The following is a 24146-nucleotide window of genomic DNA, read 5'->3' as shown; positions in this document are numbered from 1 at the left end:
ATTCTTTGTTATGGTACAGGTCAGCATTCAACACTGCCATCAAGTGTGACCACATCAACAACAATTTGGCAGAGAGTTTCAACAACAAGGTGAAGGAGTTAAAAGATTTGCCTGTGCATGACATCGTTGACCAAATCAGTATCATGCTCATGCGGTTGTGGGAATTGAGAAGAAGGATAGGTGATTGTCTGCAAGGTGATAAGCTTCCAGCAGTGGTACAACAGGTGGTCAATAGAAGCAGACATCTTTCACATTTGTTTGTTGAAAAATCTTCACCTTGGGGTGCTGAAGTTAGAGATAACAAAACTGGAAGGAGACATGTTGTTAACACTGAATTGCATGATTGCACTTGCCTCGAGTGGCAACACACTGATAAACCATGTGAGCATGCCATTCTTTTCTTAGCATCCCAACCGAAGATAAACATGCACCCATATTTGCATGAATATTATTCGGTAGCAAGATTCAAAGCTGCATATGCTACTCCAATTCCAGCACTTACAGATCAGTCTCAGTGGCCTGAAGTGGACATTGAATTTTCCATGTGTCCTCCCTTGACGAAAAGAAAGGCTGGTTGGCCTAAACAGAGTAGATTCAAGGCATGGTTTGAGAAAGGTGGGAGTAGTAAGAAGGGAAAAAAAGATGGAAAGCCAAAAAGGGCCAAAAAGGTAACAAAAACAGATGCAAGTTGTGCCAGGAACTTGGGCACTGAGTGGGATCTGTCAAATGCCGTTACACTCCTGATAAGCCAAAGTATGTTCTTGTTTATTTATCTGTGTTTTGATTTGGTGCTTTTTCCAATTATTATATCTATAACATTTTCCCAATGGCCAGGAGGAAGCGAGCAAGTCAGCCCCTTGTTGTTGAACAGTGTTGGCCAACAAAAAAAGCAAGAGTCAATGGCGGTAGAAAGAAGAGAAGTGTGCCTGAGCCTGAGAAGACTGAAGAAAATCCTGCTGCAGTCAACATTCAGACTGAAGAAACTGATGTGGAGGTGCACACCGAAGAAACTGAAATTGTAGTCAACATTCAAACTGAAGAAACTGCTCTCGAGGTTGAAACTGAACCTGAGCGTGTCGAGGTTCAGACTGAAGAAACCAATGTTGAGGTACACAGCGAAGAAACTGAAACTGCTTTCAACATTGAGACTGAAGACACTGATCACGAGGGTGTTGGCGCACTAGTAGAAAAAGGGTCAAATGTGAAGCACATTAGTGCCGGTTTGATTTTGAGCCGGCACTAATGTGTCCATTAGTGCCGGTTCCAACGGCTAGGCGGGCGGAGATCATTAGTACCGGTTCGTGAGCAACCTTTAGTACCGGTTCGTGTCACGAACTGGTACTAATGAGGCTGCGTCAGGCTGTGGTCAGGCTGGGGCCCCACGGGCACCTTTAGTACCGGTTCGTGCCATGAACCGGTACTATAGTTTCTTAGTAAGCTGTTTTTTAGTCCCACCTCGCGAAGAGAGAGGCACTAGGAGCGGTTTATAAGCCCTGAGTGCAGAGACGATGAAGGAGAGGCGCAATGCTCATCTGCACGTTGCTTAGCTTTAAGCCTTGAGGAATAGTGTAGACTGCACGAAGCTATGTGCAGTGCAGTTTGCACTATTCCGAAAGGCTTGAAGCTAATTAACGAGCATTGTGCCTCTTTTTATCTTTAATAACTTATTACAACTCCGGACTTCTTGGGTTACAGCAAAAACTGGACGCACTTCGTGTACAAACTGGACAATCTCTTTTGAAGTATCAGGGTTTCTGACGAGAACTCATCGGTTACATGGGCACTTCATTTTTTTAAACTTATTAAGACTCCAGACTTTTTTGCGTTCCGTACACACCATTCAAAGCGACGTCATCAATTTTCAAAACTTTCTGACATCATTTGCTATTTTTTAGTCATTTACCGATTTCTTTAGAGAGCTAAATGACCGTGAAATTGAAAATCACTACAAAATGAACTCTGAAAATGTCGAAACTTGGCATGGTATCATCATTTCACCCACATAGTATGTGCAAAAGAGTAGAAAGGGTTACGGCAAAAACTGGACGCACTTCGTGTACAAACTGGACAATCTCTTTCGGAGTATCAGGGTTTTGGACGCGAACTCATCTGTTACACTGGCACTTCATTTTTTTAAACTTATTACAACTCTAGACTTTTTTATGTTCCGTACACACCATTCAAAGCGACGTCGTCAATTTTCAACACTTTCTGACATCATTTGCTATTTTTCAGTCATTTACCGATTTGTTTAGAGAGCTAAATGACCGTGAAATTGAAAATCACTACAAAATGAACTCTGAAAATGTCGAAACTTGGCATGGTATCATCATTTCACCCACATAGCATGTGCAAAAGAGTAGAGAGGGTTACGGCAAAAACTGGACGCACTTCGTGTACAAACTGGACAATCTCTTTCGGAGTATCAGGGTTTCTGACGAGAACTCATCTGTTACACTGGCACTTCATTTTTTATTAAGTGCGAATACTGTGAAGACCAGCGCGGCCTGTGCGACAGAAATTTCCTTGTTGATGATAGGCGCTTCAGCACCAAGCTGGATGAGACCTTCGAAGTGGATACAGTAAGTCACAACGACAAGTCTTTTTTCGTAATTAAGCATGACTTATGCTTCATTTGCTTCAACTTATAATTTTTAATTTTCACTATTGTACTAGCGCATCCCCTGCCATGCAAGAATTTTTGTCTTGGATAAGATAGGTTTCAGTGCTATGAAAACTATGGAGGTAAAGAGAGTTTACCTGAAGACCGAGCATGGTTATACTTTCAACGTGAAATTATACAATGCAGACACATACACCTATTTTGAATGCAAAACTTGGCAAGCACTATGCAAGACTTATGCATTTGAGCCTGATATGGTTATCACCTTTGATATTCGTCCGGAAGATGATATTGAAGGTAATAGAGACATCTGGGTCGATGTGCAGACGCCTCCAGTTCTACCATTATGTGAGTTTCTCAACCATATTTATGTCTTCGATATTGTTTATTCAAAAATAGTTGACAAGTAATTTCTATTGACAGCTTATTTTGATTCAAGCAAACATGTTCGGCGCTTGGTAGACAGGACCATCCACTGTTCCGGGGCTGAACTAAACTGCGAGGAGATAAGTCATTATGTTTCATGGCTTGAGGATCTTGATGCTGTCAAGAGAAATCATTTTCCTGAATTTGAAAATCTTAGTACTCAAAACGTGCGACCAATACTGATCGTATTGAACTACGGTCACATGTATTTAGGAAAGATGGTAAGATTTTTACTATTAGTCCTCAGTGCATCTTTTGCATACATTATTTTTCAAGCTAAACATTCATTGCTAAGTATATTAATTACTATAAGATGTTCTTCAACAGGGACTCCCGATGACAGTTGTGCCTCAGTGGATCGAGACTAAAGGTCGCATGTCAATTGTTAGCTTACGGCCAAGATATCCTACAGTGCACATGAGTGCATTCAGGATTTCTAAAAGCGATGAATGCTTAATAGTGAAAGATTGGAGCAAAATTGTTAACGATCGCAGAGAAGTACTAGGGGGCAGCAATCAGAAGCGCAGCCCACGATTAGGAGACAGGTTCATCTGCATGCTTCAATATGATGAATCAGGAGAGTTATACATGTTCTATGCTGTTTTACCTGAGAGAGAGCAGCAGGAGTGATTTAGCTAGTTATCATGCTCTTAGTACTTGTTGTCCTCTCATGCGTGTCCGTGTTCTTCGTCCTGAACTTAATCTCAAAGAGTGATTTGCTTTTGTGGTGTTATGAACGCTTATAATATCATGACCATGTTGAACTCGATGATATCTTTGCTAGCTAGTATATACTGTTGTTGGTGATGATATGATGCAAGAGTTTTTATATTAATATGATGATGATGATGCGTTATTATATCATTTATGAAAGAAACCGCATATTAGTTTCAACTGGATGGATCCTAGCTAAGTGATCAAGTATATGCCATATCCATATTACTTGATAGTGATCTAAGTAATATGGATATGGCATATACTTGATCACTTAGCTAGGATCCACATGCATCCAATCGAAACTAATCTGCGGTACTTTCACCTAATGATTTAACAACTCATTATAATGTAAAACAATCACTAAATTTAATTGAAAACACAAAACTAAAGGAAAAATAAAAATTAAAACCAAAACACACCCAAATATTTAGTACCAGTTGGTGTTACCAACCGGTACTAATGTCCTACACGCACCCGGGCCTGGCTCGTGCCATGTGGTGGCACGTTAGCGCCGGTTCGTGCCGAACCGGTACTAAAGGGGGGGCCTTTAGTACCCACTCTTTAGTGCCGGTTGCAGAACCGGCACTAAAGGCCCTTACGAACCGGTGATAAAACTCCGTTTTCTACTAGTGGCGAGGTGTTGAAAAGACCAGTGAAAAAAACCAAGATGATCAGTGAACTTGTGTGTGTAGTAGAACCAAAAACAAGAAGTGCTAAGGCAAAGAAGGGCACACGAGAACAGAGAACAGTTTGAAAATTTGGGGCATGTAGTAATATTTGTAACTTGGTGCGTACTGGTAGTCACTATTTGAACTTGTTTGTTGGTACCTTGTCTAAACCAGCCAAATAAAATTCAAATTTAAATTCAAATTTGGGCTCAAATTTTAATTAGGGATGGGGTATTGATGTTTTAATGCTATCTAAAGTACCTCAACTGAAATATGTTTGCTTGCTGATCATTCCGAGCCCTTTTGGTAAGTTGAACTCATAGTCATGAAAAGTGTGTCTCAAATGACCTTCAAAAGTTGGGTAAACGGCCTCATATTTAAGCAAGTTTTTTGGCACCTTGTCTAAACCAGCCAAATAATTTTTCTACACATCTATTCTACCTATATAGTGTAAATCTAAAGTATCACTATTTATTGAATTAATTTTCTATTATTTTCTTTTCTTTTTGAAAAAACAAGGTTTAATAGAAAATTATATATAAAACAAGTTTAAAACATGAAAATGAGAAAAGTAAGTTAAGATCTTTCTTAGTCAATCCAAAATGAAGTTTTGGTGAGGTTTTCACACTTTTCATTTTCAAAACCCCACCTACTCTCGGGTGCCCACTACTCTCTCCCTTGAACTCCATACTACATTGTTCGAGCAATGACAATTTTGTGAAGGATTTTTCGTAAAAATGTATGTAAACCATATTTATATTTTTTTTCTCGTTACTATACGACATAATAAGACTATGTGCGCAAGTTTTATATTTTTTTGATTTTTTTTGAATTAGTTATGCTCAACCCTAATCAGTCAAAACCCCTCAAAACCTCTCAAAACCCCGCACACTACCGGGTCGTCGATCTTTGTGCGTGGACGGTTGAGATCAGGCGCTAGGGTTAGCTACAGTGTGCATCGATCCGCATGAGACGCGCTGATTGGTTGAATCAGTGTGCATCGATCTGCATGAGACGCGCTGATTGGTTGAATCGGTGGGGTTTGGATCAGCCTTTCTCATTGGGGCATTAGGACCGTTCATTTGAATCCAACGGCAAGAGTTGACGCGGTGCATGGACCAAGCCTACGCGGTGCCCTTTCCATCGTTGCATGCGTGCCCGTGACTACCCGCAGCATGCATGCCCACCCGCACAACTGCGCCCGTGCGTTGCATGCATGCCCTCGACGTAGCCCTGCTCCGCCACCCCTATCGACGCAGTAAGCTGTCGCATGCCTACCATTAGAACCGATGCAGCGTCGCATCAAAGCATGCACCCGGCCACAATGCAGCAGCCCGATGAAGACAACCAAAAAGCCAACGCTGCATGGCGTGCTGTACATGGCGTGCTCCTCTTTGAGGACGCAATACTGGCATGGGGTATCGATGTGGGTATCGATGCAGTTCAAACGGCGTGCTGCCCGTTACAAGATGGGTAAATGAAGGCGTCCATTATTGTCACGTCTCGCATCGACCGAACGTTGCCCTCTAGCCAGGCCCTAGCAAGATGGGCAAATTAATGGGCTACGACATGAATGCACGGGCGGCACACGCAGAGAACCCGGGGAAGGCGTGTCCCCTTGACCCACGACGGCACAGACGCGTGCGTGAGCCCCTCCCCCTTGACCCGCGACCGGTGGCACATAAGGATCGCAACCCGTTTCCCACGCTCGTGTACACACTTTCATGGGGCGCCACCAAACGCCGCCCGCCCATTAACTCTACGGGGTGAAACCACGTCGCACTTGGGCTATTTAAGCCGGGCACTATCGTCTTCCTCTCCCTCCTCATCCACACCCCATCCTCTGCCTCCTTTGCGCTCCTTCTTCCTTCTTCTCCATCAAACCCGATCGAGCCCTCGAGCCACCATGCGGTACAACGCCCCCACCTACCGCTTCCCCCCAACCGTGCCGGAAAGGCTCTACCCGACCGGAGTGTATGTAGAGAGAACCCTTAGGGTTTGGGCGATCTCGAGGTGGAGGGGCGCAAGGGAGTTAACGGAGTTCTTCCTTGAGGCCGGCTTCCGCCACCTCCCCCGCGGCTCTCCTCGGATGTACCATCTTGAGGAGGTCAACCACAACGGCGTTGTGGTTGGGCTCCTCGCCACGTTCACTAACCCTTTCGATGCTTTCCATCTCCTTGGGCGAGCGTATTGGGTTGGTTGTGAGTTCATAGCTTTCACCACCTACAATATCTTCACCGACTTCAACGGCATCTTCCCCAACAACGGCGTTATGCACACGCTCCCGTACCCCATCAACAGCGGGGAGGAGTGAAGGGCGGCGCCCGGAGGAGCTTGGTGGCCCCGGAGGAGGAGGAGAAGAAGAACCCGCGTTTGGTGCCCCCACATCTATCTAGCTTGCTATAGATCTATCATATTAGTTTTTTTAAAGTTGTAATCGTTATGCTACTATTATTAAGTTTTATTAGTACTTTAAGTTGTAAGGCTATCATGGAGTTGTAAGGCTATCGTGGAACTATGGGTTGCAACCGTTATGCTTCTATATAATCGTTATGCTACTATATATATTGTGTGTTTCGTGCTATTATTTATGGATTGCTATGGGTTGTTCTTGCTTATTATTCATGTATTGCTATGGGTTGCTACGGGTCCGGGTTGCTACACCCCAATCACCACACACACCATCTTCAAAATATTGGCCAAACCATGGACATGCAACTAGAAGCCCCATGCAAACCCACTATGGACATGCAACTAGGAAATGCAAACTAATTTACTTCAGGCACTTCATGCAAGCATGCAACTCATTTAGTTCATGAAACCGTAGACATGCATAAAAACAATTAACATTTAGTTTTAGTGCATCAAAAAATGATCCATCACAAAATTTAGTGCAAGAAAAAGGCCAAAGGAAAAACAAGTAACATTTTATTGGGCCCCATTTTATTTGCCGAAGTTAGAGGTGGGCTGGTCTTGGGCATGGTTATTTTCTCAGGGCCCATTTTCTCACAGCCCAACATCTATTCGGCAGCCCAGTTTTGTTTTTTACTAGAAACTGAATTTGAGTGTGTACTCTGTTAACTGAAGAACAGAAACAGAGGAAACAAAGCATGAACACTGAATAGGGTCCCTGAGAATATCATTACAATAATTCAAGCAAGTTTTACTTCACACAAATTCAAATTCATCTAACAAATGATCCATGGCTAACTCAAACTACAGGGCACCCTTGAAACTAGCTGACACACTAACTGAAACTCTAACAAATTCTAGCGATTGATGAACATCAAGTAAAATAAACCCATAACAATGACACAACCATAAAATGCTCCAACCATCATATTTGCTTGCTGCTTCAAATCGATCAGATGCTTTAGTTGCTTGCCAATTTTCTTCAATTCACACTTCAGTTCTGCACTGTGCATCATCGGATCGGCTCTGTCCGCCGCCAAATTGAGGGCTTGTTCCACGGCAAGCCGCCCCCCAAAATTGAGCTCTTGGGTTCGGGTTGATCCCTCCAATTTCAACCTTTCAACATAGTCATCGAGCCACTCAAAATGCCCACATTTCTTCAGAACCTGAAAAACAGGGGGCCGGCGGCGCATGAATCCTAGATCCACCACCCAGATCCACCGCCCTAATTCGAGGAAAAAAGAAAGAAATCGGGAGAAATTAGACCATAGGATTGGTCAAGAACACAGATCTAACCTGCCCCGGCTGTGACTTGCTCAAGCATTTCACAAACTCGCGCCCACGGTTGCCATTTTCTTCCCTCACACAAGTCAAACGCTTCAGAGGCTCCATGCGCGGGCAATCGGGGCATCTTGTCAACGGCAGTGGACCGTACTGCGTCCATGATTGGCGGGAGGCCGAAGTCGAGCTAGACATCACTCGCCGGCGGCGCGCTTCGTTGCCGGAGCAGAGGAAGAAGAAGGTGGGAAAGGAAAGGGGCAGGGCAAGCAATGGAGGGGGGGGGGGTGGCTCGGGTCGGGGCACGCTGATGAGCACGGGCATGCTTGCGTGGATAAGTTGTGGGTCCCACCCGCATGCGAGTAACTGCTAGGGCCCGCGTGTCATAACTCGAATCGCTAACCCCTCGTGTTTTTCATTTCATGGTTAAACAGAGCCATGTCGCATTGGAGCTATTGTTTGCTTCTAAAACATCGCATCACAGTCATTCATTCCAACAACGTTGCACTCCTTCCAATTCGCATGAAAAACGTCGTACAGGAGCTATTGGCCCATTTTTCAGCGAACTGTAAACAAGTTTTGCGGCTCGGCATTATACAAGGTCTGCTAGAGATGCTCTGAGCGGTATATTTTATTGTAACTCCAAAGTCCTGCGATCAAATTATAAAAAGTTAACTATCTGCGCAGGTACCGTAGGATTGCGCGCTCCACGTGCACGCCACGGCCGCCGCGCGTTCGAACATTCCGCCACACAGCTGTGCGATCAACAACCTGCTGCTGCCCACGTGGTGCCGTCCGGAGCTTTACACATCCAAGGCATGGCATGGCACGGCACCGTCGCCGTCTGCTCCGCTGAGATTCCTGATCGAGGCAGAGGGTGGTTCGAATTTGAAAAGGGACGTGCCGGCTGGTGGATGGGTCGCGCGCGCGGCAGATAGAGCGCGAGAGAGGAAAGACGGCCATGTGCCGCGCTGCCCGGCCAGCGCATCCATGTACGGGTTCCTTTTCTTTCTCCCCGGCCGTTTGCTCTTTTCTTTTGCCCGGTCAGCGAGAGAGACGGTCGTTCCCTTTGGTCTGACGCATGTCGGAAGATGATCGATGGTGCTCCGCCGTCTGTAGATGAGTCGCGTGGTTGGGTGCCGGCTCGACCGGCTACGCATAGACGTGCGTGGTGTACTGGTGCACCATTGGAACATGGACGATGGACAATATGGTACCCCCGATCGACTAGCGGTGTCGCACCCTCCAGTGTACCGTAGCGGCGTAACCCTGCCCGGTGCCGTGTCAGCCATGGGGTTCACGTCGTTTGCGGCAGCCGGGACGGACCTGGACGCGCGCATGGCATGATGCCATGATCCATTCGTGCCCAGGCCAGCGCGCGCGGCACCACGCGACCTGCCCACCCTAGGCTTAGAGTTGGGCCACCGGCTAGGAGCCGAGACAAACAACCTCGGCGGAGGCCGCCCCCACCACGCCGCTGCGGCCAACCAGCGGTGCGGATCACGGTCGGCTCCCGTGGCTTGCACCTAGGCCGCACGGCGCACGCATCTTTCTGAACCGATTCCCTTGTACCCGCCGGCTGAGCACGGGCCTCGATCTCTTCTTTCCTCCCACTGCCGGACAACGGGGCCGTGTACAAGTCTGATGGGCTGCATCACGGAAAACCACACTATCTACTATGGGCTGGGCCCCTGAAAAGGGCAAATAATGGGCTGAGCATTACTATTTGCTCGCCCTGATTCTTTTTTTTACATTTTCACTATAAATGTTCTGCTAAAAAATGAAAGTCAAAACTCAAGAGGAGACGATGTTTCTCCTATTTTTGGTATCATTCACCTGCTGCGGTCTGCAGCGATACTTCTGAGGTACATGTGATTTCCTATGAATAAAGGTCCTCTGGCTCCATTAATTAAATGCTGGTTTGGTTGGAGTGCTTCTCTTCCCCGATTTCTTTAGGCAATCTCGCTCGCAAAGTTTTATTAAGTTGTCATATTTTATAGGGTCGAATAAAAGATCATCGGGTTGACCTAATCAAGAATGACAGCCAACCCCTAAAGAAAGTGCATGCTCACAATGCAAAATGAGTGGAAGCCCCCCCCCCCCCCCCCTTCTCCTCTCAATGCCCCCAACAATGCAATGGTGAAGCAATTTTCCAAGACCGCAAGGGTTAGTCAAGTGAATGCGCCTAAGGCAGAAGAGACTTCCGAATTGATCATGGGTACTCTTTCAGTCAATTCTAATCCGGTGAACCTTTTATTTGATTAAGGAGCTTCACATTCATTCATTTCGAGACCATCTACCGCAAATCATGAATTGGTTACAGAGTTGATGCCTAAGCCTTTATCAATTGTTTCTAATGGACATGCAAATGAGTTCTCACTTGAGGGTTCCAAATGTTGATATTGCGATTGGGGATTATTCTTTTCTGGTTTCTCTGATTGTGTTGGGTAATTCACCAATTTCAAAAAATGTTCACAAATTTCAAGAAATTACTCATGAATTTCAAAAAATATTCGCCAGTTTGCAAAAATGCTCAGGGCTTTCAAAAAAATGTCCTAGAGTTTTAGAGAAATGTTCGCAAATTCCCAAAAAAGTTATAGAATTCACCTCACTCGTCATGTTTGCAAGTTCCGCACACCCCCACACTTTAATATGTTTTCTCTGCCATGGCACCATTTCCGTATTCGTCGCCGTGGCACCCAACCTTTCCGTCATGGCGACAAAATACTCCATATCATGCGATATGTCTATATTTTTAGGAAATTGCATAGAACTTGAATATGTCACCCCCATGCATGTTAACAACATTTAAAATTGATGTCTAGACAAATAACATTAATTGACTTTTTAAATATGTAGAATCATGGAATTGCTTTATATAGTTGGTTCCTCTCCATTTAACTTGTGTAACTTTGTTTCTAGCTCATTTCCGTAATCATAGATTGCCACGAAAATGCTACGCTAATAAAATTTAAAAGTTTCCCACTCACAAGAGTTTCATGATATGCAACTATTGTATGGAGCTTCATTTAATGTGTAGTTAATTGCATGTTGCACCCTTACCATGCAATGCATCTTTAACTTGACCTGCATCACGAACATGCTATATTCCTATTCCTCGACCTTTTTTTTTGAAAGGTCCTATTCCTCGACCTGTGAGTGGGAAATGAGCAAACACGCACGCATCCACACACTTTGGGCCGGCCCATTGCGGGCGCAGACACACCTGTTTGTTACATCACATTATGTTTCCTTGTTCTGTTATTTATTTTTATTTTTTAAATCAGATTTTCAAAATAGTAATCTTTATTTTTTTAAATGTTCACGAATTTGGGATTTTTTCCTTTATTGGAAAACAAAATGTCCATAAATTGAAAAAATGTTCATGATTTCAAAAAATAAATGAATTTGAAAAAGTTCATGAATTCTAAACATGTTCATGAATTTTAGAAAATAATCATGAATTATAAAAATGTTCATGAGTTAAAAAAAATGTTCAGGACTTCCGGCAATGTTGGACTCATTTTTTTTCACAAATTTTAAAAGAGATTTGTGAATTTTAGAATTTTTTCACGATTTATAGAAATATTCATGAGTTCAAAAAAAATGTTCAGGACTTTCGGATAATGTTCACGAATGCAGAAACTAGTCGTGAGTTCAAAAAATATTCACTAATTTCAAGAAATGTTTAAAATATTCAAAAAATGTTGTGCAGGAATTTAAAAATATATTCGTCAGTTTGAAAAAATATTGATGCCTTTCAAAAAAAATTCACGAGTTATAAAAATGTTCACAAATTTCCAAGAAAAGTGCTGGAAACTAAAAAGTGTTCAACATTTGTAAAATATATCCATGGATTTTAAAAATATTCATTAATTCAAAAAAATTCATGATTTTTTGAAAATATTATGAATTTTGAGAAAAAAGAAATAAAAAGGAAAACCCGGTTCATGGAAGTTGAAGGTTCCAGAACATTCTGGCCCATACAGGTGTTGAGGCGGCGGCGGGGGGGTTGATCTCTATTCCCCGACCTACGCAGGGAATAGGATCCGCTGTTTGAAAATGTGAACAAACCACATACTACACCTGGATGACACAGAAACCGCATCATTATACCAATTTAAAAGTGAGGTGATTTGACTGGAAAATGGGTGAAAGTCAGAAAATGGTGTTTGGGACAAATATGCTGGACGGTACCAACACCGGTCAAGAAATACTACCATGACAACCAAACACATAGACGCAACGACAAAAAATGCTTCCATGACAGCAAAAACGAAACAATAAGAACAAATATGGAACGTCTCTGCATTTCCCATTTTTTTGCCTTTTATCAACACGTTCCCTTTTCCCTGTCTCGAGAACCGAACGTCGTGCACCGCATCCTTTACAGCACCACTTATCCGTGCCTTCCAAAAGGTCAATCATCAATCATCTAGTAGTTGAGCATGTGCCAAAAACAGAGGATGGGTATAGAATACTTGAGTGCACCGTCCGGCCGGGACATATAGTAGTAGTGCACTCAGCGAGCAACACTGCAGCAAATCCGGCAATGTTGGAGTTGGTAGTCGCTACGAACACGGAATAATGCCCACAAACTAATCGCCGGCAGCGTGTAGTGGTACTCTCCTACGTAACACACCATGACTACACGATTACCAGTAGTCATCCAACTGACTAGTACTAGCTGCTCTGTCATCTGTGTAGGTGCATGGTCCTTCTTGCCAGATTACTCAACTCTCAACTTCAGTTGTTTCCTTTGACAAGAGGTCAGTACATCAAAATTGTTTCTTCTCCTGCTTACATTTCAGTCTGCAGAGATGCACAAGTGGAGCTAATAAGCTAGCTTCGCAGTTGCTATCCGATCAAGCTATCATCATCACCATGTGCTCACTGTCTAATAAGCTTACATAGCTTGCAAAACCTCTTATATTGTGGGACGGACAAAGTACAAATGAATGGTAGCCGGCAGTGCAGCCGCTGCGACTGACTGACTAACTAACTAGCTGTTTAGTGTTTGTCAGTGGTGCCTAGAACTGTGAACGGTTCGAACGTAGTAGTCTTCATGGAACTCCGGCACGTGGGCCACTGCCCTAATTTCGCTCGCAGCACCGGCGCTTTTCATTGTCTCGCTCTCGCTTACCGAGCTTGTGGTAGAACCCTTGACCAAATCATCGCTTGGTTTCTGCAATCATGAACACAAGCAAGTTAATTAGCATCTGCAGAAACTATCCAAAGATTAAGGTCGACGATGGATGAAAAGATCATCAGAACCACCACTTACATTGTGCACTGGGTTGCTGCTGCTACTGCCGACTGAAGCCCGGGTCTCGGCGTCTAGCCGGATGCCTTCAGCTTCCGTGGCCGTCGTCAGTACCAGAAGCAAGACCACGGCTGCAGCCAGTGACAAGTAGCTGGAACTGGGACTCCTCATCTTTCAGAGATCGCTGACCAAGTGAGTACTGCACTGCACTATACTTCAGTGTTCAGCTCAGAAGAGAGAGTGTGGAGCGGAGAGCCTAACTAAGTCTCGTCGTCTGAACTGGAGCGTTTAACCTCATGAAAGATGGTGTCTGTATATATGCATCCTGCTTTGCAACACGTCCCAGTGTATGCTGCGCTAATGTCTAGTTAGCTGCATGACAAAATTAAACAACTAATTCTTTTTTATGAGAAATTAAACAACTGATTCTACTTGCACATGTCTCCGGATCACTGTCGTTAATTAACTAACTTGAATATATATAGAGCCCGTCCTTGCATGTCGCCCTAAATGGGAGGATGCTTGCACAAAAGTTGGGCCATGATCAATTGTTTAGGCCACTGGATTGTTAATCAGTAGTGTAAGACTTGCTAAAGCGCAGCACTCTCAACTGCTAAGCACATGCAACGTCTGTTTTTTTGTGTCTGCTCTTGCAGGCGCTGCCCGCATTGCCCGGCCCCGCGCAAGTTTGGATGCCGGCCGGTCAGCCGACGAGTGTTTAATTTGGATGTAGCGTTTAGATACAGGGAAAAACAAAGCATATTTTTTTCAAAATGAAGTTAAAACCCCATCTCTGCATCCAAGAAATTATAGTAGAAAGAATTATCGGCTGCATTTGGAGGCTGCGTCTCCTCCGGCCTCTTCGGCTTGCTGGTATCCTGCCGGACTCGACCCCAGCTCAGATCTGCGACCCCCTCCAGCCTGTGAGTCGCCAGTGTCGCCGGTCGCCGTCACGTCCCATGTGCGGGCGCTCTCCACCTTTGAAACGCGGCCACCTTGATGCCCCCCTCATATCTAACAGTGCTACTGTGACCGCCTGGGCGGCCTGGGACCTGCCCCTGTTCTGCGGGAATGTATCCGGTGCACCCGCACTTGTCGTGCTACCGGTGCACCGGATGCCCAAGAATATTTTAAAAAATCTAAAAAAAAATTCTAGTATGTTAACATAACATCAATGTATGATGTCAAAAATTTCATATAAAAAGTTAAAATATTTTTTGAGATGCAAAAATGACAAATTTGACATCAGTGTGATAATGGGCCAAATCTAAAGCCCAAGTTTTGTTATGTACTCCCTCTGTAAACAAATGTAAGAGCGTTTAGATCACTAAAATAGTAATATAAACACTCTTATATTAGTTTACGGAGGGAGTACTATTTAGTGTTGAATTTGTCAATTTTGTTTTTGGAGCTATGTTTCGAATTTTGACTTGAAATGTTGTGACAATCCACATTGATGTTGTGCAAGCATACTAAATTTTTTTTGGAATTTTTTAAACATTTTAAAAAGTACAATGTGAGTTTGGTGCACCGGTAGCACCACAAGCTCCGGTGCACCAGATATCCCCCCCCCCCTGTTCTGTGGCCGAATTCAGACAGATCCACCGAAGATGAATGAAAGTTGCATCCAAACAGATTGATCGAAGACCAGCACCGATGGAACCCCGTGAGATCTACCAGAGACACACCTTCACACACCCTCCGACAATACTAGATAGGTCGCGAGATAGGGGCTAGACGGGAAGGACATTATTCCATCTTCATGGAGCCCTCGCTGCCTCACCTCCTTGAGCAAAACACAAATTCTAACCAAACTCAAAACTCTACCTAAAAGCCAGAGCAGGATCCCTCCCGCCGGCAAGGGTCGGGGTCCACTGCGCCTCTATGGCCCTAAGGCCACTGAAGACAAGGCGGGCCGACATTGGCACCAAAGGAGTTAGGGGAAAACCTAACCATCTTGTATGCCCGGGAGGCGCGAGATGAAGGAGTACACACTTCAAAATTGTTGCTCACAAGCCGGCCCGGCCCTAAGCCACATCCAGGAGTGCGGCCGCCTAGGGCCCACCTGAATCAAGGGTGTCGCTCGCGCTTGGGCTTCCAATCCTGACCGTCACTTACCGTAGTCATAAAGGAGGCCTGGTCGCGCGCCATCGCTCTTGTGAATTTGTACTCTTTTCGGACAGCGGTGATCCGGCAGTCTACCTTGCTGCATAGGCGCAATCGTGCAGGAGTGGCTAGGGCCTGACTCTCGGCCCCGTGCACACGAACACACTAACAAGCGGTCGATCCTCCACCGGTGAGGATTGGAGCTTGAGTGTGGTGGCGGGCTTGGCTGAGGCGGGCGCTGCTGCAGGAGCTTGAGATGGTGGCGGCCTGCCTTGCTGGCGGCGAGCAGGGACACGTGCATGGGCGGGTGAGCATCTCCTTGAGGCGCTGATTCGGGATGAAGGATTGGGGGAGCCGTTGATTCGGGATGAAGGATTGGGGGAGATGAACGTGAGGATTAGGTAGAGCAGAGACATGCTGTTGCAAAGAACATGGTGTTAGGTCCACAAGAGGGACGCGTGGCGCACAACCGAGACGGCAGAGGCCCGCTTGATTATCCGTTAGTTTTTTTTAGGAGTTGACTTAATCGTTTCCCATTCACACATTCCTGGGAGCCACTAGTTAACGAGCGCTCCTGAGCCTCGCAACGATCAGCGCCACTTGACGCGCTCTCAGCCGTTTGCCACGTGTCGCGCTCTGGGTGTTCCCTCGGATGTTGTTTTTTTATTTTTTCCGCACGCGTTTCGGCTATTTAAACGGTTTTTTTGGGTTTTTTCGACGAAAAAAAATGCAATTTTTTTTTGCGCGAAAAAACACGTTTTCTTTTTTCCCTTTCGCGAGTCATGATTTTGTTTCCGCGAAAGGCACGGTTTTGCTTTCGCGGGACTCATGGCCGTGCCTCTCGAAAATGAAAAAAAAACGCGTTTTCTGCTTTTTTCCTTTCGCGAGAGTCACGGTTTTGCTTGCGCGAGAGTCACGGCTGTGCCTCTCGGAAACGAAAAAAAACGTGTTTTCTGTTTTTTTCCTTTCGCGAGAGTCACGGTTTTGCTTCCGCGAGAGGCACGGGTGTGCTTTCGCGAGAGTCACGGCCGTGCCTCTCAGAAATGAAAAAAAAATGCTTTTTCTGTTTTTTTTTCTTTCGCGAGAGTCACAGTTTTGTTTCCACGAGAGGCACGATTGTGCTTTCAGAGAGTCACGGCCGTACCTCTCGGAAATGAAAAAAACGTGTTTTCTTTTCTTTTTCTTTCGCGAGAGTCACGGTTTTGCTTCCACGAGAGGTACGGGTGTGCTTTCGCGAGAGACACGGCCATGCCTCTTCGGAAATGAAAAAAACGCGTTTTCTTTTTTTCTTTCCTTCTGCGAGTCATGATTTTGCTTCCGCGAGAGGCACGGTTGTGATTTCGTGAGAGGCACGGGCGTGCCTCTTTCGGAAAGCGAAAAACATGTGCTCCCGGTTCAATTTTTTCGTCCGGTTTTTTTGCCGGTTTTTTCGTGAAAAAAAGTTCGTCAAAACCTATCAACATGGGATCTAGTTTGAGAGATACAACGTTTTGAATAAACGGATCTACGAAAAAAGGGAAAACTCCCAGGTTGCGACAAGTGGCGCGCTGCATGTGCGCCACTCGTGACAATCTGGGGAGTTGAAGTGATCTTTCCAATGAGTACTCCTCAACTAGTGATTTCGCACATTCCTGGTATTCTTCTCAGTTCTCACAAGCTACCTAGGCCTACTTCAGCCCATGTAAGGAGTGAAGTTCAATGAGGCGCGAGTAAATAGCATAAAACTACCATAATTCGTGTTAGGGTTCCAAAAAACTACCACAATTTTGTTTGTGACTGATAACTACCAAAGTCGGCGTCGACTGTTTCAAAAAACCCAAAACACCCGTGGCTAAGAAATTAAACCGGTTTATGATAGGTCGGGCCCGCACCTAAACAAACCGTTTGTTTGACCGTTAACTGACATGTGAGGCCCACATGTCAGTTATCTCTTCTTCCTCCTCCTTCTTCTTCTCTCCCTTATCTCTCTCTGTTTCTGCCAGCCGGCAAGGTGCAGCAGGCGCGGCCGGCAAGGACTCCACCTGAACCGAGCCCGTCGCCCACCTGGAGGAGCCCCGCCTCCGCGCCGACGCCGGCGCCACCACCTTGAGCCGGCGCCGCCATGGACCACCACCTCGAGCCGGCGCCGAGGTCGGCCACACCGCCACCATGAAGAGCTGCACGGGCCCGACGAGCCCCGTCTCCCCGCCGAGGCCGGCCACACCGCCACCACCTCGAGCCGGCGCCGCCATCGACCGGCCCGTCGTGCTTCTCCACCGCCGACCACGTAGCTGCCCACGACCTGGCCGCCGACGCGTCGAGCTGCTCCACCGCAGACCACGTTGCTTCCCGCGACCTGCCATCGCCGAGCCGCCGGCGCTTGAGCTGCTCCACCGCCAGCTACGCTGCTGGGCACGACCTGGACGCCGCAGAGCCGCCGGCGCCATTCCTCATGGCGAATGTGGCTTCTCCAGGGACCCGATTGCTTTTTAAAAAAACTTACAGGGACTATTCTGTAAAACAATTAGGCCATATATTTCGATATTTTTATTGAAGTGTAAGAGACACTGACATGTGAGCCCCTCATGTCAGTTAACGGTCAAACAAATGGTCAAACAGACGGTTTGTTTAGGTGCGGGCCCGGCCTCTCATAATCGCGATCAAGTGCAAAGCAGTCGGCGATTTGGGTTTTTTGAAACAGCCGACACCGATTCTGGTAGTTATCAGTCACAAACAAATTTGTGGTAGTTTTTTGAAACCCTAACGCGAATTGTGGTAGTTTTATGCTATTCACTCATGAGGCGCAAACTGTAAGAAAACGGCCATGCTGGCCCAGTTATAGCATCTTTCTTATTTTTTCAGCGTGTATTTGTACTTTTCAGCAATTTTGTGGATTACTCCCTCCGTTCCTAAATATAAGTCTTTTTAGACATTTCAAATGAATTACAACATACGGATGTATGTAGACATATTTTAGAGTGTAGATTCACTCATTTTGCTTCGTATGTAGTCACTTGTTGGAATCTTTAGAAAGACTTATATTTGAGAACGGATGGAGTACAACCTTTAGGGAAGCTCGCCATATTTCACAAGAATGTCAGCGTCGAGCCCGGGAACATGCCCAGGGTGCCCGGACGATAAATTCACCCCTGAATTAGAGGGAGTAATAAAATAAACTCTATCACATAAGTTGTACTATGAAAAACCTCTTTTTCGAAGAATTCAATGGCATACTTTTCTTAGCATATACAATATATTTTTCCAAATAGATAATAAAAATTTGGCCCAAGATACCAAAGGGCCTAATAAACTCAAACTGGATTCCAGTATGCTTAGTATTAAAGCGAACAATCCCCTGGTGCGTGGCACCCGGGTGCTCCAATGCATTTTTCACAGCGGAAGAGAATTTGAGGCTTTCGGGTGCCACACACCCTTATATGGATATAGCATTAAAATATATATTAGGAAATTTTAAAAAATTCTAAAATTTTGAGTTATGAAACCTAGGTGCCCATTGTACACCCGTGTTCAATTTCGTTGGGAATGGGTACCCGTGGTAATGTCATTAAAGAAGGCAAAAAATATCGTATATATATTTAAAAAAATTGGATGTATTGTATGTCAAACCATAATTCCTGCGCCGCGGCTAACACGGACACCCGTTGCCCATGAAAATGAACATGGATATACAATGGACACCGAGGTTTGATATCCTAAGATTTTAGTTTTTTTTTTTTAATCTGATAGTTTATTAATGCTATTTTCATATAGGGGTGGGTGCTCCAATGCATTTCCCACGGCCCTCTGGGCCATTAAGTTGGGTATTGCCAAGGTTTGTAGTCTGGACTGGAAGACATTAAGCACTTGATTTTCAGCTGCCCTCGAGCGGTGTCAATGTGGCGTCCACTTAGCTTGGGTGATGTTGTTAAACAGGCCCTTACTGTGGATCACTCTGGTTCTGTCGTTCTTAAAGAATTGCTGCGGCGACCACATGGTTCTTCACCGATGCTTGGCCAATTGGGACTACACGAGGCGACGACCACATGGTTCTTCACCGATGCTTGACCAATCGGGACTACACGAGACATTGGTTGTGGCCGCGTGGTATATCTGGTGGGAAAGGGGAGAAGCATGCAAGGGATAGACGGTCAAAACTCCCAACAACATAGCTTTGCCGACAACATTGTTGTGAAATTTACGTGGAAAAAAACAGGCCCAGAATCATACAAACTGAATGCCTCGTTCTTCGAAAATGGCGTTGGAGCTATTGCTGCGATCATCAGGAACTATCAAGGAGAAGCAGTGGCAGGAGTGGCAGAACTGTTCACATTTGCAGATAGCGAGGCTGCAGCAGAAGACATGCTTTTGATTCAAACCTTATGTTTAGTTCCGACGATGATCCCCCTAATTTCCATTTACCGCATGTTTTGAAGGATGTAATTCTCTTAAAACTCATGATAATGTGCCAAGCAGGTTTTCCCTTCAAAAAAAAGTTGGGTATTGCCAAGGGTAAATTTGGATGTAGCGTTAGATGCTTGCAAAAGGAAACACAAGAACAAACAAATCATGTGGAATGCCAGCTATCTCTGTATGTGTTCTATTATTTTTCTTGCGATCATGTAATATGTTAGTATTTGTTTCTGCTGGAATGCTACCAGTGTTTCCTCTTTCCTTGCCTTTCTCCTTCAAAAAATAGAAAGAGAAGCTCCATTTTTTTTGCCCCTTTTTGAAATAAAACCGCCCAACAACAGAGATACCCAACATGTAGTACTTTTTTTATGCAGCAGCCAACCAGTGATGACAATTTGTTCTGCAAGGACGATCATCATCAAATTTGTTTATTCGTCTATTTTCTGCAGAAAATGTTGATCAACCTATCTCCACTATACTGCATCAACGCACTGTTTACATTCTTCAGATCATCTCCACGCGACCAAACTGTACCCGACCCTGAGAACCAGCTAGAGCGTGATCTACTCATTGGGATCAAGGTATCCCACGAGGCATTTCTCCAAGAGGAACTCTGCGTTCACCCAGGCATGGTATTTATCTTGAGGAAGTCAAGGAATCATATCAAAATTTGCATAATATAAGCACACAAATTCTTTTCGTACAACTACGATAGTTTACAATCACAATCATCATGTTGTTAGTTCGCCGTGTGTTGCTATTACTACATGTTAAAGCATGTTATGTTCATGCATCAATCTACAAAAAGCGGCAAGCTATTCTCAATTTAACTGTGACGTCAATAATAATACTATCAAAAGGATACTGAACAAAGCAGTGCAGTCTTTTCCAGCACCCTTCATAAGCATATCAACTCCTGCAAATACCCAACGTGAAGTAAATGTACAGTTTGTTAGTATTTTCCAAGGACCAACAGAAACTCTAGGGCATGTATATTGGCTTTGATACTCAAACAGAACCAAAATCTGCATAAGACTCAGATTTATAAGTTACCTCCAGGATGAAATTTCATGTAGGGACCAATATTGTACACACGACCTTTTAAAACTGTCCAGACACAATCTCCAGTTTTATGCTGCTTAACTTCTTCCAAAGAAATTAACCTTCGATTTGACTGTCCCTTGAGCCCTACAGACAGAAACAGGAACATCTGAGGAAAGGAAGGCAATACACTAGATCCAGATGACTAGTTGAGAAGAGAACACTTGAAAGCAGGGTGGAAAAGAGAAGAGGAAAACAAAATCAGGAACTGACACAAACAACTAAGTATGAGAGTGCAACCACAACCAGCACTATTTCCCATTTTAAAAGTTACTGTTCACAAGTCACAACTTCACATCCAGTCGATACAATACAAAATGCATGCGACATGGATTTGGGCAGCCATTTAAGATCTTTAATATCCTTAGCTCACCATTTATATATTCATCATTTCAAGCAGCATCACACACATTTAGCACAAGTCCTGGTCTTTCTCAATGTCCATATTGTAGTTAAATGACACAGGAAGCAAAAACAGTATCACCAGTTACTTCCGCAGGATGTAACATTTTTGCCTTTTCTGACATATAATCTTGTCTTGTTTATACCACAAAATTAAGGGGCCAACTTATGTCAGAATAAATCTCTAGAAGATCGTTCCATCTAACTCTGAATCCAGTTCATATATCCATGAGTAATAGTGTAAAACTATAAACTAAGGACCCACTATGACCAACAAATAATGAAATAATCACTGAAACACTTTAACCTAGCTTACTTGAATAAAACTACATTGAGCAGTAAAATTCAAAGCTTCAACGGTCTAATTCACATGATATATCACACGGTGACAATGCCACACAGTACAGACCCGAAAATAAATCTTAGCTGGCACAAAGGAAATGTCATTGGTAAGCAATAACATAAATTCAGCTATGGGATTATATCACACAGTTACAGTCTAAGTCTGCCTTTTAACTTTATTAATAATGAATCCGAAGTAGCATCAAACCATCCAAGAAAAATAGGAGACATTGATGATCAAAAAACAGTACCAGCTATGTGTTTCATAATTTACCTGCCAGATCTGGATGTGTACGAGTCAGCTTAAGCCAGTCCATTGGGCTAAAGCCCTTCTCAAAAGGAACCTTTGCCCGTACAGCAGATTTCTTTAAAGGTTTTGGTTGAGCTAATACATTTGACTGCACAGACTCTCCACTACTGGTTGGTACAACTGGTTCTTTTAAATTGGACTCTTGAAGTGATACACCATTGGCGCGACTAGATATGGAACTAGATTTTTCATCAGTAACTGGACTGACTGTTTGCTTGTCATCCTGAACCTTCTTAGTCTCACCATCACCGGCAACATCCTCCAGTGTCATACTTGCCACAGCGATGGAATTAGGGGAGTCCAAACGACCATCATTTTCAGCATAGTCAACCTAGAGAGCAAAAATAAACATTGAATATCAAACATGTGAGAAACAGGCAACAATAAATTGACATCAACTAATTTCCAAGTCAAGCCACTAGGAACTCATTTCAATAATTCAGAGCAGAACATGTCAATTATACAATTATATAAGTACAGTAGGCAAAGAGCACTTGAGCAAAATGACACCAAGCAATTAAACGCACTCGACAGGTTTTAGATGGTAAAATCTCTATATGTCTGCCAGACTGGAGCCACTGAGGTATCCAAACTTCAGACTGGATCTATCACAAACAAAAGCAGGGAAGAAAGTTGCCCCCAATGGACTGGGCAAACCATATGTTTGGACCTTGGAGATGATTATACAACACATGTATAATTCATTGAAGCCCCCACTACGAGCACTTATCAAACAGAGAGAGAAATAAGAACAGTGATATGATATCACACAGAGTGAATAACTGAATACTCTGCTGACTTGACTTCTTATGTTCTCTTCTCCCTCTTCGATTTCCATCTACTAAATTGTTCATTTACAAACACTTAACTCCTTCTGTCATTATCTGAATTACTGAATATCACCTCTGCATCTACACTAATGCACATTATCGAGCTAACACAAATAACTTCACATCCCTAATGTAACACAAGCAATCTCACAGGTCCGGCAAGACAAGATATATCAAATGTTCGCATCTTCATACACAGCAACATATAAATGTTTAAATGGACAAGCAACACATGGAAGGAAGGGAGGAACATGCCTTGCAGAAGGTGAAGTCGGACGAGTCCCCATCTGCCATTCCGAGCACGAGGCAGCCGGCAACGAGCGCTTCTGGCCCCGGAGCGCGTATCGCAGGTAGTAGAAGATTGGCAGAAACCTAGAGCCGGGGGCGGACTCGGGCTGCACGCCACGCTCCACGCCCGCGCCTACGCTCCACGCCCGCCGACTCTGGTAGATCTCCCGCGCTGAAGAGGCGCTGGAAGAGGTTAGTCGAGCCTTGATGGATCGATTGGATCACGGCGCCGCAGGGTCGGGGACGGAGTGGGGGCGGCCGCCGGGGTCGCGGGCGGGAGAGACGAGCAGGACGGCCGGGGCCGCGTCGCCGGGGCTGGTCGGGTGGGGGCGCGCGTGGGAGCTCGGGGACGGAGAGCAGGGCAGAGGGGGGAGGAGGAGAGATGAGACCGGATGGCGGACGAATCTGGGGACACGGATCGCGGTAGACGGAGAGGGGAGAGAGGAGGAGGAGGAGGACCGGCTTCCCGGTCGGTCAGCGTTGGGCGATGATCAACGGAGGGTAGGTGCCGTGTCGTGTCGTGCGGAAACGAGATTCTAGGTCCATTGTTGTGTGCTAATTTGATTTGGGACTTAGAGAGACAGTTGTATTCTCATAAGGTTTAAGTTCTGGTGCTCGCATTATTTCTGAATTTATTTTAGGATTTTCGACGATGATTTTTAGTGAGAGGAGATATTCCTGTTGACGACGAGACGTCTACGGTGACTTCGTAAATCTCAAGATGATATGCCGGCTTAGTCTCTCGAAGGTGCTTATAAAGGTAGGGTGTGCGCGTGTGCATTCAGAGAGGTGAGTGTATGCACATATGTATGAGGGCTTGCATTTATACTGTGTTCAAATTTTTTTTTTGATTTGGAACTTGGCAAATTATTTATTCGCATTCTCTTCTGTTCCGCGACTCCTAACGGTGAGTCCGATCCAAGGTTAGGGAGCAGGAGTGATCCAATCTTGCAGCCACGTAAAATTAACAAACTACCATCCAAAGCGGAAC

The 24146-nt window shown here is 44.9% G+C and overlaps 1 protein-coding gene across 1 annotated transcript; it reads right to left on the bottom strand.

Moving 5' to 3' along the window:
• Nucleotides 1-20226: 20226 nt before the first annotated feature.
• On the bottom strand, nt 20227-23647 carry LOC123145961 (cytochrome b5 domain-containing protein RLF). Its single transcript, XM_044565503.1, has 5 exons — nt 23123-23647; nt 22002-22368; nt 20936-21070; nt 20748-20798; nt 20227-20522 (listed from the first exon to the last, which is right to left on the bottom strand). The coding sequence occupies exons 1-5, from the start codon at nt 23159-23161 to the stop codon at nt 20446-20448; spliced, it is 669 nt and encodes a 222-aa protein (XP_044421438.1). The 5' UTR covers nt 23162-23647; the 3' UTR covers nt 20227-20445.
• Between the last annotated feature and the right edge of the window lie 499 nt (nt 23648-24146).

The sequence above is a fragment of the Triticum aestivum genome, chromosome 6D, assembly GCF_018294505.1.
Source record: "Triticum aestivum cultivar Chinese Spring chromosome 6D, IWGSC CS RefSeq v2.1, whole genome shotgun sequence".
Classification (NCBI taxonomy): domain Eukaryota; kingdom Viridiplantae; phylum Streptophyta; class Magnoliopsida; order Poales; family Poaceae; genus Triticum; species Triticum aestivum.
Note: the sequence above shows the minus strand (reverse complement) of the source record. Positions and strands in the feature narration are given on the sequence as shown.

What these genes read in the sequence shown, in the direction of transcription:
- LOC123145961 (XM_044565503.1), bottom strand. Translation starts at nt 23,161, where the DNA reads ATGGCAGATGGGGACTCGTCCGACTTCACCTTCTGCAAG. An exon ending in CATGAAATTTCATCCTGGAG is followed by an intron (nt 20,799 to 20,935) that starts GTAACTTATAAA and finishes GGGTATTTGCAG; the next exon opens with GAGTTGATATGCTTATGAAG. An exon ending in AGACTGCACTGCTTTGTTCA is followed by an intron (nt 20,523 to 20,747) that starts GTATCCTTTTGA and finishes GACTTCCTCAAG; the next exon opens with ATAAATACCATGCCTGGGTG.